The sequence below is a fragment of the Nomascus leucogenys genome, chromosome 5, assembly GCF_006542625.1.
Source record: "Nomascus leucogenys isolate Asia chromosome 5, Asia_NLE_v1, whole genome shotgun sequence".
Classification (NCBI taxonomy): domain Eukaryota; kingdom Metazoa; phylum Chordata; class Mammalia; order Primates; family Hylobatidae; genus Nomascus; species Nomascus leucogenys.
In genome coordinates this window covers 47,252,456-47,272,102 of record NC_044385.1, presented here as the reverse complement: position 1 = coordinate 47,272,102, position 19,647 = coordinate 47,252,456, and the positions used below count along the sequence as shown (strand labels likewise).

General features: G+C 38.7%; 1 protein-coding gene across 8 annotated transcripts in view; it reads left to right on the top strand.

Moving 5' to 3' along the window:
* Positions 1-19,647, top strand: part of HSPB11 (heat shock protein family B (small) member 11) — a 23,208-nt gene extending 3,561 nt beyond the window's left edge. For all 8 annotated transcript variants that reach the window (XM_030813010.1, XM_030813005.1, XM_030813008.1 and 5 more), the window contains exons 2-6: positions 2,659-2,771; positions 11,058-11,164; positions 12,763-12,831; positions 17,243-17,286; positions 19,437-19,647. In XM_030813010.1, the coding sequence (XP_030668870.1) occupies positions 2,674-2,771; positions 11,058-11,164; positions 12,763-12,831; positions 17,243-17,286; positions 19,437-19,553 (435 nt within the window). In that variant the 5' untranslated portion in view covers positions 2,659-2,673 and the 3' untranslated portion in view covers positions 19,554-19,647. The remainder of the gene's footprint in view (positions 1-2,658; positions 2,772-11,057; positions 11,165-12,762; positions 12,832-17,242; positions 17,287-19,436) is intronic.

The following is a 19,647-nucleotide window of genomic DNA, read 5'->3' as shown; positions in this document are numbered from 1 at the left end:
ATTCGTCTTTGCAGTACTAGCACAGTGCTTGGCCCTTTGTTCAATTGGTGTTCAAAAATGTTGATGGAATGTGGTACTTCCTTAACTCTAAGATAGCATTCCATTACCTTTAGGGGCAGATAGAGTACACTGTTGCCTTATATTGACTTTGTGGTCAACCAAACCTATATGTTTTATCAGATCAGAGGTTGGCAAACTTTTTTGTAAAGGACTAAATAGTAAATATTTCAGGTTTTATGGGCCTTATAGTCTGTCACAGTGACTCAGCTATGTCACTGTAACATATAATCAGCCATAGGCAATATAAGCAAATGAGCATAGCCACTTTCCAATATAATTCATGGACATTAAAATCTGAGTTTCATGTAATTTTTGTGTGTCACAGAATATTTTGATTTTTAAAAATATTTTAAAATGTTAAACACATTTTTAGCTTGTGGGCCATACAGAAACAGATGGCAGGCTAGATTTGGCTCACAGGCAGTAGTTTGCTAACCCCTGATTTAGACCAACCCTTGTATGATTGATTTTTTTCAAAACTGAATATAGGTTTTTACTTTTATCCTTATTAAATATCTTACTCGTTGCAAGTCATCTTTCTAGCTGCTCATTTCTTTTTGAATGCTAATTCTGTCACCTAGCATATCAGCTGACATCCCAGCTTTGTGTCTGCAAAATTGATAAGCATACTTTGTGCGTCCTTAATTAATAAAAATGTTGAGTAGGATAAGGATAGAAGTCCTCCACAAGTTCATTTTCTTCCATTAATCGTCATTCTTTGAATATAGCCACTCAGAAATATCTACCTAGAGTCGTAGCTATCACCCAATTCCTATTTCTCTGTCGGGTCCACAGGGTATCTTGAGAAGCTTTGTCTGAAGCTTTGTTGAAATGTTTAGAACATGTTCCAAATGGGTAGGAATCCATCAGACAAACAGAAATGTATAGATTTGGTATAGCTTGTAAACTAATGTTACTGCTACTTCCAATTTTAGTACTTCCTTGGTTACATTTTCAAGGTTACCATTTTAATAATGAAATTTAATAATTTTAGGATTTTGTTGAGAATTAGCATTCAAGTTTATCAATCTGTATTTACAGAATTCACCATCTTTCTCCTCTTAAAACTAAGGCTTGACAATGTTCATCCCACAGTGACTGGTTCTCTGGTATCAATAGTGTCGAAAGCTGTGGTAAGATTGGTAGAGAAAAAAGGCACAAAAAATTAAAATATATGTTTTTATTTCTTACCAATGTTACCACACTTTTAATACTATCAATACTAGTTTTTAAAATATAATAGAAAGTGAACTTTATGCTAATAAACAAAAACTAAGAATAAATGCATTTTTATAAAATATTGATATTGGCTGGGCACAGTGGCGCATGCCTTTAATCCCAGCACTTTGAAAGGCTGAGGCAGGAGGATCACTTGAGGCCAGGAGTTTTAAGACTAGCCTGTGCAAGCCGGGCGTGGTGGCTCACGCCTGTAATCCCAGCACTTTGGGAGGCTGAGGTGGGCGGATCATGAGGTCAGGAGTTTGAGACCAGCCAGGCCAACATGGTGAAACCCGTCTCTACTGAAAATATAAAAATTAGCTGGGCGTGGTGGCTGGTGCCTGTAATCCCAGCTACTCAGGAGGCTGAGGCAGGAGAATTGCTTGAAACCGGAAGGCAGAGGTTGCAGTGAGCCGAGGTCACACCATTGCACTCCAGCCTGGGCAACAAGAGTGAGACTCCATCTCAAAAAAAAAGACTAGCCTGTGCAGCATAGCAAGACCCCATCTCTACATAAAAAAAAGAAATTTTTTTGGCCTCCCAAAGTTCTGGGATTACATGCGTAAGCCACCACACCTGGCCTCTACAGAGAATTTTTTTAAAAATTAGCTGGGCGTAGTGGCATACCTGTAGTCTCAGCTACTTGGGAGGCTAAGGTGGGAGGATCACTTGAGCCCTGGAGTTCAGGGCTGCGGTGAGCCATGATCGCTCCACTGCACTCCAGCCTTGGTGTCAGTGAGACCCTATTTCTAAAAAAATAAAACATAAAATAATGAAAATTTTTAAAAATTTTAAGAAAAGTAGGGAAATTTACCTTGCCAGACATTAAGACTTTATACCTTATTCTGTCATTTTGCTTTTAGTCTGTATATTTATATTTAGAATGTGTCTCTGGAAAACATTATTTAGTTGTTTTTTTAATTTAATAATTGAGTGTTTATTAACACTCAATGGAATAATTGATGTATTTTTGCTTAAATCTGTGTTCTTGCTATTTGTTTTCTGTTTGTCCCATTTTTCTTTATTCTTTTGTTTCTCTTTTTCTGCCTTCTTTCAGATTAATCGAGTATTTTTATGGTATTCTATGCTGTTCTCCTCGGTTGACCTTCTTCCTGTACCTCTGTGTTTTTGTTTTTTTGTTTGGCTAGGGTAGTCAGGGACTTATTTTGTGAAGCAGAGTAGCAGAAATAGTCATGTCTTATAAATTATCCCTGCGAGAGGTTTCTTACATAAACAAACATGTTAGAGTCCCTCCCACATGTTGAATAGCTTGGGTGTTAAACCATCTGCTAGGCAACAGCCTTTCCTTCTCACTTCCTTTTCTGAGATAAAGTTTAGAGAATCAAGAAATTGCTTTTTTTGTTATTTTTTAATTTGCAGGTTAAACACTTTAAGATGAGAAAAATTGATCTCTGTCTGAGCTCTGAAGGGTCCGAAGTGATTTTAGCTACATCAAGTGATGAAAAACACCCACCTGAAAATATCATTGATGGGTAAGAGTTACTATACTTTGTTGTTTACAGTCTTAAATCAGTGAATCCCTTGAGTACTTGGACTGTGTTTTATAATAACTTGCCCTATTAAACATAGTTTAATAAATGTTTGGTGGATTACCTGATATCCACTTTTGGTACCATTTCTGAAACTAATTGAGTTGTGTATATTTAGGTTTTTGATCCTTTTCTTTATAATGCCTAAACTGAACTCTTGATACAAATAGGTTTTTTTAGAAGTGGTTTACCAAGGCAAAAACTCAAACAACTTCATTTTATGGAAGTGTAAATTTTAAGGTCTGGTTATGGTTTTACTCCGTTTTTCTTGGAATAAGAATGTAAATATTGTAACTTCCTATTTACTACCTATTTCCTTACTGGTCTAAGTGATATCTTTGCAGAACTGAATGCTTCATTCCCTGCTATCGTGTATTGTTTTGCTTCTCCCCTTTTTGATATCTTCCAATTTCTACTCTTCATTGTGCTAGAGCTTTTTCTAGGTAGATATTTTTCTAAATATTGTTCTTAGATGTCTGATTCCAAGAAAAAGCAGTTAATGGGAATGGGAGGACTCCTTTTTTTTTTTTTTTTTTGAGACAGAGTCTCATTCTGTTGCCCAGGCCAGAGTCCAGTGGCACCATCTTGGCTCACTGCAATCTCCACCTCCCAGGTTCAAGTGATTCTCCTGCCTCAGCCTCTTGAGTAGCTGGGACTACAGGCATGCACTACCACACCTGGCTAATTTTTGTATTTTTAGTAGAGATGGGATTTCACTGTACTGGCCAAGCTGGTCTCAAACTCCTGACCTTGTGATCCGCCCACCTTGGCCTCCCAAAGTGCTGGGATTACAGGCGTAAGCTACTGAGCCCAGCCTGAGAACTCTTTTTTTTTTTTGAGACGGAGTTTTGCTCTTGTTGCCCAGGCTGGAGTGCAATGGCACAATCTCGGCTCAGCAAAACCTCCGCCTCCCAGGTTCAAGCGATTCTCCTGCCTCAGCCTCCTGAGTAGCTGGGATTACAGGCATGCACCACCACGCCTGGCTAATTTTGTATTTTTAGTAGAGAAGGGGTTTCTCCATGTTGGTTAGGCTGGTCTCGAACTCCCGACCTCAGGTGATTCGCCCGCCTTGGCCTCCCAAAATGCTGAGATTACAGGCGTGAGCCACCTGCCTGGTGGATGACTCCTTTTTTAATAGTTCTGGCTTATTACTTTCTTGAACCCTCTTTCTTGGTATGTGTACAATGAACAGAGTTTGACTCATAGAATCATCTAATTATAGGGCTGGTGGGACTTATGGGTTTATTTTGCCAAAACCCTTTATTTTAGACTTGTGGTAAGAGAGGTCTAAAGAGGTTAAGTACTACTTTTAATCACTGAAGGCAGAACTGGTTGTAACAGAGGTTTCATGATTCTTTGTGTGTCTTGAAGCCCATGTATCTGGATGAAATTCTAGCAGCTCAGCCTCTTCCTTGAAGTGTAGTTGTAATCTTTATGACAACCGACTTTTCTCCTCAGATTCATTTATCTCTTTGCTGGGCTCCAATAACATTTGGTATATACCTCTGTTACCTTACTTTTTCCTTTATTGTATTGTTTATTTTTAATGTTTGTTCCCTCTCTCAACTGTGAATTCCTGTAAGTCAGAGACTATTTCTATGAGTCAAACTTGACTAATATTGGAAAGTAATCAAAGTCTACACACACACACACATACATAAAAACACATATATATGCATATATTATTGTACATTTGCATAGGGCTTTATAATTTCACAGATACTTTGTCAGTTGACCCTCACAGTAATCTTGGGGAATAAGAAGCACAAAAAAGTATTTTCAACTCCGTTGTAAAGATGAAGAAAAGAATGATCAGATGACTTGCTCAAAATAAAAATGACTTGCTCAAAATTACACAGATAAGCAAGAGGCAGAATCAACTGACAGTCATGTCTTCTAACTTGTACTTCAGGGATCTTTGTGCTACACTAGGTTAACTCAAACTTAGTTTGAATAAAAAATTCAATATCTGCTTTTTGCCTGTGTCCCTTCTTTCTTCTTCTTAGTTGTTTACTTCTTGAAATTCAGGTAACAGTTACTATCCTACTCTGTCTTGGAGTAGAAAAATTAATATGGGAACTGCTTTAAGGATACACAGAACTGTGGAGATTTGCCTTAAGTTGTTTGCCAGAAATAGAGGACTTTCCAAAAACACTCCTTGATTCTGATTGGAGGTAGATTAGTTTTCTAAGGCAAGATCAATTTACCTTGCACTACGTTGGTGATCTTTCTCTCAAGCGAGTATGTTTATATGTTTATAGAACATTAAGATTAGCTATCATATATCACAGTTAGTATTTTAGGCTCTGTCCATCCATCTCGATGAATAAAGACATAATTTTTTTAGATTAGACAAAAACTCTTAGTACGGGAAAACATGGAATAATGTAATTACTGTCCTGATAACTGAACAGAATACATCGGGGACTTTTAATCCATATGCAGTTCCAGAAAATATAACTAGACTGTATATTGTAGACACTAAAAGTTAATTTCTGGCCAGGCGTGGTGGCTCATGTCTTAATCCCAGCATTTCGGGAGGCTGAGGTGGGCAGATCAGTTGAGGTCAGAAGTTCAAGACCAGCCTGGCCAACTTGGCGAAACTCTGTCTCTATTAAAAATACCAAAAAATTAGTCAGGTGTGGTGGCATGCACCTATAGTCCCAGCTCCTCAGGAGGCTGAGGCATGAGAATCGCTTGAACCCAGGCGGTGGAAGTTCAGTGAGCTGAGATTGTGCCACTGCACTCCAGCCTGGGTGACAGAGCGAGACTCTGTCTCAAAGAAAAACAAAAAGTTATTTTCTGTTCACAGTTGCTTTATCTAAATAGAGTAACCGTAGGATTATTTGGAGAAAACAGTGCTATAAATGTGTCCCTACAGGATAATGGAATATTGTTTTATGGCCCTGCTCCAAACTCTCCATTCTTTCAGAAATAAGAGTTAAATAAATAGCTGGGCACAGTGGCTGAGGCACGAGGATAGCTTGAGTTCAGGAGTTTCAGACTAGCCTGGGCAACATAGCAAGACCGCATCTTTAAAAAAAGAAAATGATTATACTTCTACTTTTCCTCTGCCTTTTGTGTTCAATGTGTCAATGAAAAAGGGGAAAAGAAGTTCTACACTAGGAAAAAAAAACAAAAAAGAAGAGAGAAAATCAGTCCTTTTGGTGTAGTGTAGAAGAATACTGTATTTAGAATTAAAATTCCTGGGTAAGTGAACTATGTGTTATCTTGGTCAAAGAGTACATATATTACTCTTTGAGCCTCAGTTACTGATCTGAAAAATGGGGATAATACCACCTTTCCTGCTGACCTCAGAATTGAGAAAAAAATCACATGAGATAATCCATGTAAAATAGGTGTTAGCTATAAATTCATATTTAAAAGAAAACTACCACTTTGATGACTTCCTTATACATAATTACAAGATTTAGTTAGATGTCTTTTTTATTTTTTTTGAGACAGGGTCTCACTCTGTCACCCAGGCTGGAGTGCAGTGGCACAATCTCGGCTCACTGAACTTCCACCGCCTGGGTTCAAGCGATTCTCATGCCTCAGCCTCCTGAGTAGCTGGGACTACAGGCATGCACCACCATGTCTGACTAATTTTTTTTGTTGTTATTTTTGTTTTTTTGAGATGGAATCTCGTTCTGTTGCCCAGGCTGGAGTGCAGTGGCGTCATCTCGGTTTACTGCAACCTCCGCCTCCCAGGTTCAAGTGATTCTTCCGCCTCAGCCTTCCGAGTAGCTGGGATTACAGATGCATGCCACCACGCCCAGCTAATTTTTTGTATTTTTAGTAGAGACAGGATTTCACCATATTGGCCAGGTTGGTTTCAAACTCCTGGCCTCATAATCAGCCCGCCTCGGCCTCCCAAAGTGCTGGGATTACAGGCATGAGCCACCACGCCCGGCCTAGTTAGATGTCGTTTTAAAATTCAAGTGTATCTCTACGTGATGTTTTATGTTATTCTATTGGTTATGTTCATTGAAAGCATCCAAAAAAAAACATGGGGAAATTAAGATTAATGAATTTCAATAGGTAAAATTTAATATAAATATGAAAGGAGATTGTAAAATATTAAGCATTTTATAAAAACCCAGAATTTTGAGTTAGGAGAGTAGGCCCTGGCTGGGCAAGGTGGTTCACACCTATAATCCCAGCACTTTGGGAAGCCAAGGCAGGAGGATCACTTGAGCCCGGAAGTTTGTGCCACTATACTCCAGCCTGAGTGACAGAGCAAGACCCTGTCTCTTAAAAAAAAAAAAAAGTAGTTCTAGTCTTTTTTTTTGGGGGGGGGGGTGTAACAACCTTATTGACATAATATTCACATACCATACAATTCGCCCATTTAGAATGTACAATTTAGTGGCTTCCAGCCTATTCACAGAGTTACATAGCCATATCCACAATCAATTTTAGAACATTTTCATCATCCCAAAAAGAAACCCCACACAAGAAACCCCACACTTGTTATCAGTCACCCTGTATTTTCCCATCCATACTAGCCCTAGGCAAGCATTAATCTACTTTGTTTCTGTAGATTTTATCTTTTGAGACATTTCATATAAATAGAACCATACACGTGGTCTTTTGTGACTGGTTTCTTTTGAGATGGTGTTGGAGTGCAGTGGTGCAATCTTGGCTCACTGCGGTCTCCACCTCCTGGGTTCAAGCGATTCTCCTGCCTCAGCCTCCCGAGTAGCTGGGATTAAGGCAGGCACCACCACATCCGTCTAATTTTTGTATTTTTAGTATAGACGGGGTTTCACCATGTTGGCCAGGATGGTCTTGATCTCTTGACCTCATGATCTGCCCACCTCAGCCTCCCAAAGTGCTGGGATTACAGGCATGAGCCACCACCCCCAGCCGTGACTGGTTTCTTTGTTTTTTGCTTTTTTGAGACAGAGTCTTGCTCTGTCATTCAGGCTGGAGTGCAGTGGTGTAGTCTCAGCTCACTGCAACCTCTGCCTCCTGAGTTCAAGTGATTCTCATGCCCCAGCCTCCCAAGTAGCTATGACTACAGGTGTGCACCACTACACCTGGCTCATTTCTGTATTTTTAGTAGAGACAGGGTTTTACCATGTTGGCTGTGCTGGTCTTGAACTCCTGACCTCAAGCAACCTACCTGCCTCAGCCTCCCAAAGTGCTTGGATTACAGGCATGAGCTAACACACCTGGCCTGGTTTCTTTCACTTACATGTTCTCAGGGTTAATCCATGTTGTAGCACATATCAGTACTTCATTCTTATTTATTGTCAAGATTTCATTGTATGGATATAGCACATTTTATTTACGCATTCATCAGTTGATGGACATCTGGGTTGTTTCTATTTTGAACTGAATTTTTCCCAATTTTATTTTAAAATACCAACTTATAGATCCAAAAAACTCAGCAAGCCCCAAGCTAGATAAATACAGACATTGTATCTTAGTCAAACTGCTGAAAAAGAAAGGAAAAAAATATTTAAAATAGCTAGAAGGAAATAAAAACTATTATATACAGAGGAACAATAGTGCTAATGACAGCTGACTTTACATCACAAACAGTGGAAGCCAGACAACAATGGAGCAGTATCTTTTAAATACTGGGGAAGGGAGAAACAAGCAAATATTTAAAAACGCTGTCAACCGAGAATTCTGTGTCTAGCTAAACTATCTTCCAAAAATGAAGATAGGATAAAGGCATTTTTCATCACAAGTAGACCTGAATCATAAGGAATGCTAAAGGAAATTCTGCAGGTTGAAGAGGTATAATATTAGGTGGAAAATCAAACGTATAAGAAGAAATTAGGTGTACTGGAAATGATAAATATTTGGGTAAACATAAAAGACTGCCTTGTTTTCTTCTTTTAATTTTTTTGAAAGATAACCAACCACTTAATGAAAAAAACTGTATTATGGGATATATTATATATGTAAAATATATGACAACAATGGCACAAAAGTGATGTTCAGTGTAAACTGACTACCATGAGGTTTTTATGTTGTAACCTAGAGAGCAGCTATTTCAAAAATTTCTAATAAAGGAGGTATAGCTTAAAAAAAGAGAGGAATTAAATGGAATTAAAAAAATTATTCACTCAGAAACAGGAGAGAAGAAACAGGACAAGAATAGGCAGGAGGGACAAAAATGAATAGCAAGATGGTAGATTTATACCCAACCATATCCGTAGTTACACTAAATGTCAGTAGGGCTAAACACTCCAGTTAAATATCAGATTGTCAGACTGGATAAAAATCCAAGACCAAAATATATATTGTCTAAAAGATATGCACTTTAAATATAAAGATATGAATAGGTTGGAAATAAAAGGATGAAAGAAGATGCATCCTACAAACAGTTTACATAAGAAAGTCACTGTAGTTATATTCATGTCAGACAAAGTAGAATATAAGACAAGGAGTATTACCAGAGACAAAGGGGACACTTTATAGTGTTAGAGGGTCCATTCATTAGGAAGAGAGGATAGCTGGGCGCGGTGGCTCACGCCTGTAATCCCAGCGCTTTGGGAGGCCGAGGCGGGCGGATCACGAGGTCAGGAAATCGAGACCATCATGGCTAACACGGTGAAACCCCGTATCTACTAAAAAAAAAAAATTAGCCGGGCATGGTGGCGCATGCCTGTAGTCCCAGCTACTCGGCAGGCTGAAGCAGGAGAATGGCGTGAACCCAGGAGGTGGAGCTTGCAGTGAGCCAAGATCGTGCCACTGCACTCCAGCCCGGGCGACAGAGTGAGACTCCGCCTCAAAAAAAAAAAAAGAAAAAGAAAAAAAGGAAGAGAGGATAATCCTAAGTATATATGGACCTAATGATAGTTCTTTAAACTACATAAAGCAAAATCTGACAGATGAAAGGGAGAAATAGACAAATTCACAGTTATAGTTATTTTAATACCCTTTTCTCAGTAATGATAGAACAATTTGGCAGAAAATCAATAAAGACATAGATGATCTGAATAATATCATAACCTTGACTTTGTTGACGGTTATAGAACACTATAGTCAACAACATGGAACAAGAATGTATTGATGGGTTGTGTGTGGTGGCTCACGCCTGTAATCCCAGCACTTTGGGAGGCCAAGGCAGGCGGATTACCTGAGCTCAGGAGTTTGAGACCAGCCTGGACAACATGACAAAACCCCATCTCTACGAAAAAACACAAAAATTAGCCAGTCATGGTGGCGTGTACCTGTAGTCCCAGCTCCTTTTGGAGCTGAGGCAGGAGGATGGCTTGAGCCCAGGAGGTCAATGCTGCAGTGAGCCAAGATCGTGCCACTGCACTGCAGTCTGGGTGACAGAGCGAGACTCAGTCTCTTAAAACAAAACCCAACATATTGAACATTCACTGAAATGTGCTGAAACATAAAATAAGTCTCAATATATTTCAAGGTTAAAATCTTACAGAGTATGTTCTCTGACCACTGTGTAATTAAATTAGAAATAAACAACAAAAAGATATTCAGAAAACCCCCCAAAACTTAGAAATTAAACACTGCACTTCTAAATAACCCATGAGTCAAAAAGGAAATCAGAAGGGATCTTAGAAAATCTTTTTTTTTTTTTTGAGATGGAGTCTCCCTCTGTCATCCAGGCTGGAGTGCAGTGGTGCAATCTCAGCTCATGGCAACTTCTGCCTCCTGGGCCTCAGCCTCCCAAGTAGCTGAGACTACCAGCATGTGCCACCACACCCAGCTAATTTTTGTGTTTTTAGTAGAGACAGGGTTTCACCATGTTGGCCGGGCTGGTCTTGAACTGCTGACCAGAAAGTGAATGAACTTATGCAAGGGGAAGAAGGGTTTTTCAGGTCAAAAAAAAACCTCATGAATGAACTAAGGTACAGAAGCAAGAGCCTCCCTAACATATTTGCAGAATTTTAAGTGGCCCAGTGTGACCACAGTGATGGAAGAGACTGTAACTTAATGATGGAACCAGATTGTACAGTCTTAAATGCCATACGAAGGAGTTTAGAATTATAGGCAATAAAGGGACCACTGAGGCATTTAGATAGGAGTGACATCAATTCCGTTTCTGTGTTTTAGAAAAGAATACCTGCTAGTAGTAAAGAAGAATTATTAAAGTTGGAGAGAGATTAGAGGCAGAGTTAACAGAAAGGAGATGTGAGAATCCAGTAGTCATTTAATTTGAAAAAACAGGTATTCAATAAAATTTTGTGATTAACCGTTTATATTTGGCTGTTCTTATTTTTTCTTTAAAATTAACAATAGGAATCCAGAAACGTTTTGGACCACCACAGGACTGTTTCCCCAGGAATTCATTATTTGTTTCCACAAATATGTAAAGATTGAAAGGCTTGTAATCCAAAGTTACTTTGGTAAGCACATCTTACATTAATTTTTTCTTCTTTTTTTTTTTGGTGCTCCAGGTAAGGCTAATATTTTAGTTTTCGTTATCCTTTCATTTTTTCCACAGGCAGAAGGCATATATGTAAACTTTTGGCAAAACGCTAGTTTTTCTTGATAGCATGGAATCCAGTCTTATTGCTGGGGTAAAAGGATGGGGATTATGGGGTAAATGCCTTGAGCTCAATTGGCCTCTCTGAAACTGCAAATTTGAAACCCTTCCAAAGCACATAATAATTTCCATGCAATTTACTATGTAAAAGTCTTTGGCAAAAGGCCCTATTAGGAACATAAGACACCAGCTTGCCAGAACACTGAGTTCCATGACATCTTTATTCTGGATTCATTTGTCCTGGAGTTATTTGTCAAATTCTTGTTGAAAATCTGATAACTCTGATTATTTACATTGGATAGTTGAGATTCTTCTATTACTAGTGGCATTTTCTCAGGAATTTAGGGGGATAATCTCCCTTGGGACATCATTCTAATCCTATTTATTTAAGGATAAAATGTATCAGACAAAATCATGGCGGGAAACAGAATACATCCCAGATGGTTCAAATGAAGAGGCTCTATTGATGGGGCTACTTGCAAAATTATGGCCTGGGTTAAGGGAACAAACAAGGCAAGGAATGATGAGGCCCTCAGAAACTAGCTATAGCAGGAAGCTGTAACCAGCCCTGGCACAAGGGAAGGAAATAGTGTTATCAGAGATCCGTGAGAGCTGGAGCCTGTGTAAAAGGGCCTAATAGGAGGTGTAGGCAGGAGAGTGTCAAAGATGTCACACTGAAGCAGAGAGGGAGTGGAGATAAAATTGGCTGATGTGCCTTCCCCACCCCAGTCTCCCCCTGGTGTCTCCCACTGGCCAAATCCAATCAGAAGCCAGTGGGTAAATGAATCCAGGTGATAGAGTCCACAGAGGTTAGCCCCTCGTGGCACAGAACAGGACAAAGAAGAGGAGGAATGGATCTGGAGTGGCAGAGACTGGACTGGAGCAGTGGAGAGAAACCAGTTTAGAAGGAAGATGACTGTATTCCTGATAAGTCTCTTCTCTCATTAATTGTGGAGGCTCTGGAGTCATACCTAAAGTTTGAATTCCATTTCTGGCACTTACTAGCTATATATTATTGAACACCTTGCTTGGCTCCTCTGAACCTGTTTTCTCACCAGTGAAATGGGTTAAAATACCTTTCTCATAAGATTGTAGTCAAAAGTGAGTGGATAAATATGTTTGACTCATCATAGGCTTTCCATAAATGTTTGTGACCAAGACCACCAATAGTAGTAGTATCACGAGTACACACAAAATAGTCGGAATAATGCCAAATTCAGAAAAGCTCTACTTGCTCTGTGTTGTATGGTTGCAAACATTTAGAAGATTAGTTACACAAGACTATATTTTACCATAGGGTTTTTTGGAAAAATACAGAGTAACTTCCGTGATGTTTCTGATCCCAGTGCTCTGTGTAGTTCCACTGTGCATGATAATCTCAGGCAGAGGGAAAAAGAAATATAGGGACAAAAACATAGAGCCAGCTTAACACTTTACTTACTTTGTTTCCAATGTTAGTACAGACCTTGAAGATTGAAAAGAGCACGTCTAAAGAGCCAGTTGATTTTGAGCAATGGATTGAAAAAGGTATGTATTTCACCAGCATTGTTCTGAGCATGAAGGAGTAGGTAATATTCCTTTGACTCTACATTTCTCATCTAGCTGCACTTTGGTGAAAAAAGATGACTTTAATGATCCTTGTGACACATTTAGGTTCTAGAAAGACCCAGGTTTGAATACAAAGCTGCTTCTTCATTTACTGGTTATATAAGTATTAACATGTGACTTAATTTTTCTCAGTTTCAGAATCCTTATTAGGAAAATGGCGATGATATCTATCATTTAAGGTTTTGGTGAACTAGTGTCTGGCATATAATAGACAATAAATGTTAGTTTCTCATCTTCTTTCCTTTCATCCTGATTAATGGTACTATTTAAATAGCACCAGCAGAATTGATAGCCTCTACTTAATTAAACACAGCATCTTGCCTTCATATGTCTATCTCTTTTCCCTTTCAAAATATCATGAAAATAATAGTAAAGGAATAAAAAGAGGCATAAACCTACAAGGACAAAAGATTAAACAACCAGCAAACTAAAGCAAATGTGAGAAATCAGTGTATATTATGATAAAGAGAAAGCAGATGGAAGAGTAATAACTTCTTTAGCTGAATGAACTGTGTTACAACCTAAGGTCTTGACAAGGAGCATGTCAATAAGAAGCAAGCCACTTTGCCACACAAAACCCCAGAAAGGCCTAGAGCTCAAAGGCAACAGGTGCCATGGGAAGTATGAATGAGACCTGGGTCAGAAAACAAGGATGATTAGTTGAACATCTATATACAGAGTAATTAGACTCTAGGTACCTTTTTCCGTCCTACAAAACTAGGTGACCACTCCTTTATTCCACAGACCCCCACCACAACCCTCAAGAGACAACAGCAAATACAGAATGTTGAGGCTCAGGAGACCAGATATAGTAGGTAGTGAGCGAGACATGGAGTTGAAAATAGGATACTAGTGGAAGCCTACATATTGAATAGTGGGAACACCAGCCTCCTTCCTGTGTTCTGGTATTAATGTCAGCAGCCAAGAATATACCCTCAGCTGGAACATTCATCTTTGGAGAAACTAAATGGTCCTAGAAAAAAGAACTATGGATACTGACAAAGGCCAGCTCATTTCTGGTCACCCTATTTAAGTCCAGTAATCAACAAGTGTGGCTCATGCACACAGTTTTCAAATGATGCAGTTTTCAAATCATCCACAAGTAACAAAAGACAAAGATCACAAGACATTAATGAAGACCTCAAACCCTGAATATAATCAAGCTTTTAGCTCTAATTTCCAATCTATAAGAAATACAGAGGATAGAGGAACAAATTAAGTGAAACCACGAATAGACAAGATGATAAAATCTAGAATGTGGGGCCTGGGCACAGTGGCTCATACCTGTAATCCCAACACTTTGGGAGGCTGAGGGAGGAGGATTACCTGAGTCCAGGAGTTTAAGACTGGCCTAGGAAACATGGCAAGATGTTGTCTCTACAAAAAAAATTTAAAAATTAGCCAGGGATGGTGACATGTGCCTGTAATCGTAGCTACTTGGGAGGCTGAGATGGAAGGACCACTTGAGCCCAGGAGGTTAAGACTGCAATGAGCTGTGATCACGCCACTGCACTCCAGCCTGGGTGACAGAGCAAGACCCCATCTCTAAAAAAAAAAAAAATCTAGAATGTGGGACATTGTACAGGACAACTGACCTGGTCTCTTCAGTAAGTCAAAGGCATTAAAAAATATGTGTGGGGGAGAGAAAGCAGTTCAAGGTTAAAAGAGACTTAATTCTGATTTTAATAAACCAGTTCTAAAAAGACAGGGACAATTGGGGAAATTTGAATAGGAATTGGGTTTCATATTATATTAAAACACTATTTTTAATGTTGTTATGATGGTGGTATTATGGTTATATAAAGAATTATTATTTAGAAATGGATAATTAAGTATTTAGGGAAGCTAGGCTCACGCCCATAATCCCAGCATTTTGGGAGGCTGAGGTGGGCGGATCGCTTGATCTCAGGAATTCAAGAAACTACCCTGGGCAACATAGAGAGATCTTGTCTCTACAAAAAATATACATATATATTTGCTAGGTGTGGTGGCATGCACCTGTAGTCCCAGCTGCTTGGAAGGCTGAGGAAGGAGGATCACTTGAGCCTGAGAGGTGAAGGTTGCCGTGAGCTGAGAGTGTGCCATTACACTCCAATCTAGGCAACAGAGCAAGACCCTGTCTCAAAAGAACAAAAAAGTATTTAGAGGTGAAATGTCAATAATGTCTTACACTTGCACTTGCTTTAACTTTTTTTTTTTTTTTTTTTGAGGCTAGAGTGCAGTGGCGCAATCTCGGCTCACTGCAACTTCTGCCTCCCAGGTTCAAGTGATTCTCCTGCCTCAGCCTCCTGAGTAGCTGGAATTACAGGCATGCACCACCATGCCTGGCTAATTTTTGTATTTTTGGTAGAGACAAGAGTTTTCACCATATTGGCCAGGCTGGTCTCAAACTCCTGACCTCAAATGGTCCACCCACCTCAGCCTCCCATAGTGCTGGTATTACAGGAGTGAGCCACCACACCTGGCCTAAAATACTTTAGTGAAAAAAAAAAAATTGATAAATCCACTATGATGAAATGTTAGTAATTATAAAATCTAGCTTATGGGTATATGTGGGAGTTTTTTTATGTTCTCTCCTAAGTATGTTTGATATTTTTCTTTTTTCTTTTCTTTTCTTTTTTTTTGAGACTGAGTCTCACTCTCGCTCAGGCTGGAGTGCAGTGGTGTGATCTCAGCTCACTGCAAGCTCCACCTCCTGGGTTCACGACATTCTCCTGCTTCAGCCTCCCGAGTAGCTAGGACTACAGGTGCCCGCCACCATGCCCAGCTAATTTTTTGTATTTTTTTTAGTAGAGATGGGGTTTCACCGTGTTAGCCAGGATGGTCTCAATCTCCTGACCTTGTGATCTGCCCGCCTCAGCCTCCCAAAATGCTGGGATTACAGATGTGAGCTACCATGCCCAGCCGATATTTTTCAATTTTTCACAACTAAAAAAACTAAGCAAATGAAAAAGTTTATTATTAATTTCTGGTGATAGAGTTGTACAAGAAAGAAAATATCATTATAATGTATTACTTATTTCAGGAGTAAATAACCTTTAGATAGACAGAGTAATGTAACCATCAAGTAGGATTTCAAATTTGAGAGGAGGGAAAGAGGGAGAAGTTGAAGGAGGAAGAAGAGGGGATTTTGGTTTTAAAAAGCTAAAATTTCACCTACCATACTATATAAAGTCAGTAAAAAATTTATCAAAAAGGAATAAAAGCATATTATAATTTCAGGAAAAATAGCTTAAAACAGTTGAGAATGTTTACTTTTAAGAAGCAGGACCAGAGGAGAAAGAAGGGGTAAAGCAGATTACTGATTTTCATTATTTCAGAAAAGGGTTAGGAAACAGAAACACAAGAGACTTCTCTTTTAATACTATGGGGCTTTTACATTGTGTACATTATTTTATATGAAGTTAATTTTGAATACTGTCATTAGCTATCTTTTTTTGTTTTTTTTGAGACGGAGTCTTGCCCTGGCGCCCAGGCTGGAGTGCAGTGGCGCGATCTCGGCTCACTGCAAGCTCCGCCTCCCGGGTTCACGCCATTCTCCTGCCTGAGCCTCCCAAGTAGCTGGGACTACAGGCACCCGCCACCACGCCCGGCTAATTTTTTGTATTTTTAATAGAGACGGGGTTTCACCGTGTTAGCCAGGATGGTCTCGATCTCCTGACCTCGTGATCCGCCCGCCTTGGCCTCCCAAAGTGCTGGGATTACAGGCGTGAGCCACCGCGCCCGGCTGTCATTAGCTGTCATTATAGCAATTAAATCTTTCATGTTTCCAAAAGAATGCTTGATATGATTAACTCATGATCAAATAAATTAATCTGCTCTAAAATTACATAAGGAAACATTTTTAAAACTTGGATACCAGAAAAGATTACTTCATGGGCCACACAATTATGCATCATAGTGAAAGTTTCACTGAGAACCTCAGCTCTAGTTGTTACCCGTGGGTATGGCAAAATGGCTCCTTTCTGTTAGTAGCTGGATCCTCAAATGTTCACTTTTCTTGAAAAGGGGATTTTTTAAAATAAATGTTTTAAAAAGAAATTTTCACATTTTATCAGTTCCTTATATTCTTTTACTATTAATATAATTGACATTTGCATTTCCTTTTGCTTATACTCACTAGGATATTTTATAGCTCATAGTTTATCTTTTTTGCCTTGTATATCATATACCTCTATTTTTAAATCAAATTTCAACATGCAAACGATGATTCCTTCAAACCTGGTCTCATAATTTACCAGATATCATATTTTGCTGAATATAAATTTCAATAGCTATTCTCATGTATTTTGACCCTTAACTCATTTCTTCTGTTACATTTATTTTTTAGATTTGGTACACACAGAGGGGCAGCTTCAAAATGAGGAAATTGTGGTAAGTGAATATACTTTATAGAATTAAAAATTAACCTGCACAATGTATTTAGACTTTAAACCTATCTCCATAGTCATAGTTAATAAATATCCTCATGATATTATAGGTTCTGTACCTAAATCAACCAGTAGAGAAAGTTATTCTCAATAATAATATAAGCTAAATGTACATTCATAAATTAGGCTGTTACCTTTCGTAGAGGGTGACAGCAAGATAAAACAATTCATTTATTTTTTGTTTTATTTTTCTCATTCATTTACTTTGAAGTATTTATTTCGTTTGCTTTCTTTCATTTGATTCTGTAGGCATTTTAGAATAGGAATGAAAAAAGGTCGAGATGCCAAAATCGAATGTTAATTTAAGCATGAAAGGACAAGGGAGATTCATATAAAGGGAACTAGAGCATAGGATCAGCAACAAATAAGCCAAAGAGAGATGAAGTGGAAAGACAACCAGTATTTTTCGACAGCATTCCATTGGGCTTTGCTTGTCAAGTGAAATGAATGCCCGTTGATGAGGAAGCTGCTGCCTCATCAGGAGTTCCGCTATTCCTGGTAGTTGGTCAGGCCCTGGTTTTAGACAAACACAAAAAAGTAAAACAACTGAATATCTATTTATTAGGTGGTCGTGCTTTGTTTAATTAAGCTTTCCCTAAATGAGGGTTAAAATCGCACCTTATCCATTAAGTTTACTTCTTCACAACTTGCCAGAAGCTGCTATTAAATCAGTGTTTCAAAAAATTCTGTAGGAAGTTTTTGAATCCCATTAGTTCCTTTCTCTCCCACCAAAATTCACCCAAGTACTGGGGAGGCCAGTAATGATTAATGTTACTGAATTTTATCTTCCTGTTTTTTTCTGTCTTTACCTAGTGGGTTATGATTAGTAAGCCCCTGCTACCTTTCGTATATTGTTTCAGGACTCCACTGTGGAGGGTTACAGCATTATAGAAAACTTGGAAAATAGCAAGGGGGAATGGGAGGCTGGAAATCACCCAGAATTTTATTACCCTGTCACAAAAACTTTTACTGTATTTATTTTCTTCTAGTTGTTGACCATATGCTGTACAGTTAGAATAATAATGTATGGACAATTTTGTGTCATCTTTTTTTAACTTAGTATTATATCACAGGCTTCATAAGTACAATTTTAAAATAACATTTGCCAGTTGGCATACATTTAAACTAATTTTCTTTTTCTTCCCTCTGTCATTACACAGTTTGTCCCCTCTGTAATACACAGGGGACATCTACGCATATTCCTGCTACTGGGACCTTCACCTTTTTTCTTACTTTCTAAGATTAAATTTCAAGGAATAGAATTACTGGGTGCAAGATTGTAAACATACTTATAACTTTTAAAATATATTGGCTAATTGCTTTCCAGAGAAATTATATAAATATAAAAATGTAGTCATGCTTCAGGGTAGTATATTCTGAGGCAGCACTAACCAAAGGAAACTTCTTTATTATGAAAAATACTTTAGAAAGACACTTTTTTTTTTTTGAGACAGAATTTTGCTCTTGTTGCCCAGGCTGGAGTGCAGTGGTGCGATCTCTGCTCACTGCAATCTCTGCCTCCCGGGTTCAAGTGATTCTCCTGCCTCAGCCTCTCAAGTAGCTGGGATTACAGGCGTGTGCCACCACACCCAGCTAATTTTGTATTTTTAATAGAGACGGGGTTTCTCCATGTTGGTTAGGCTGGTCTCAAACTCCTGACCTCAGGTTATCTGTCCACCTCAGGTTATCTGTCCACCTCAGCCTCCCAAAGTGCTGGGATTACAGGCGTGAGCCACCGCGCCCAGCCGACACTTTAAAAAAATTAGAAACTGGGCATGGTAGCTCACGCCTGTAATCTCAGCACTTTGGGAGACTAGTTTTGAGGCTAGTTCAAGACGAGCCTGGGCAACAGAGTGAGACCCTGTCCCTACAAAAAAATGAGAGTTGCAGTTTTTAGCTCCACTTGCTATTTTTCATCAAATCAAGGCTGGTATTTAGCTGATATGTACCACAACTATTATATGTAGCTGGCCTTATATATTGTTATATATTTAGAATATTACTCTTACATCAAGCTGTTTCTTTTGCTAACTGCTTGTTAACAGTTAACTAGCACTGCTAAAAGCATTTATATTGATTTTTTTTCCCATACAGGCACATGATGGCTCCGCTACTTACTTGAGATTCATTATTGTATCAGCCTTTGATCATTTTGCATCTGTGCATAGTGTTTCTGTAGAGGGAACAGTAGTCTCAAATCTTTCCTCATAATTACAACAAAATGCTCTTGCATGATTTTTTAACAATATATTTATTTAAACAGGAAGTTGTCACTGATATACTTTATTAAAAGGATTTTTATCAA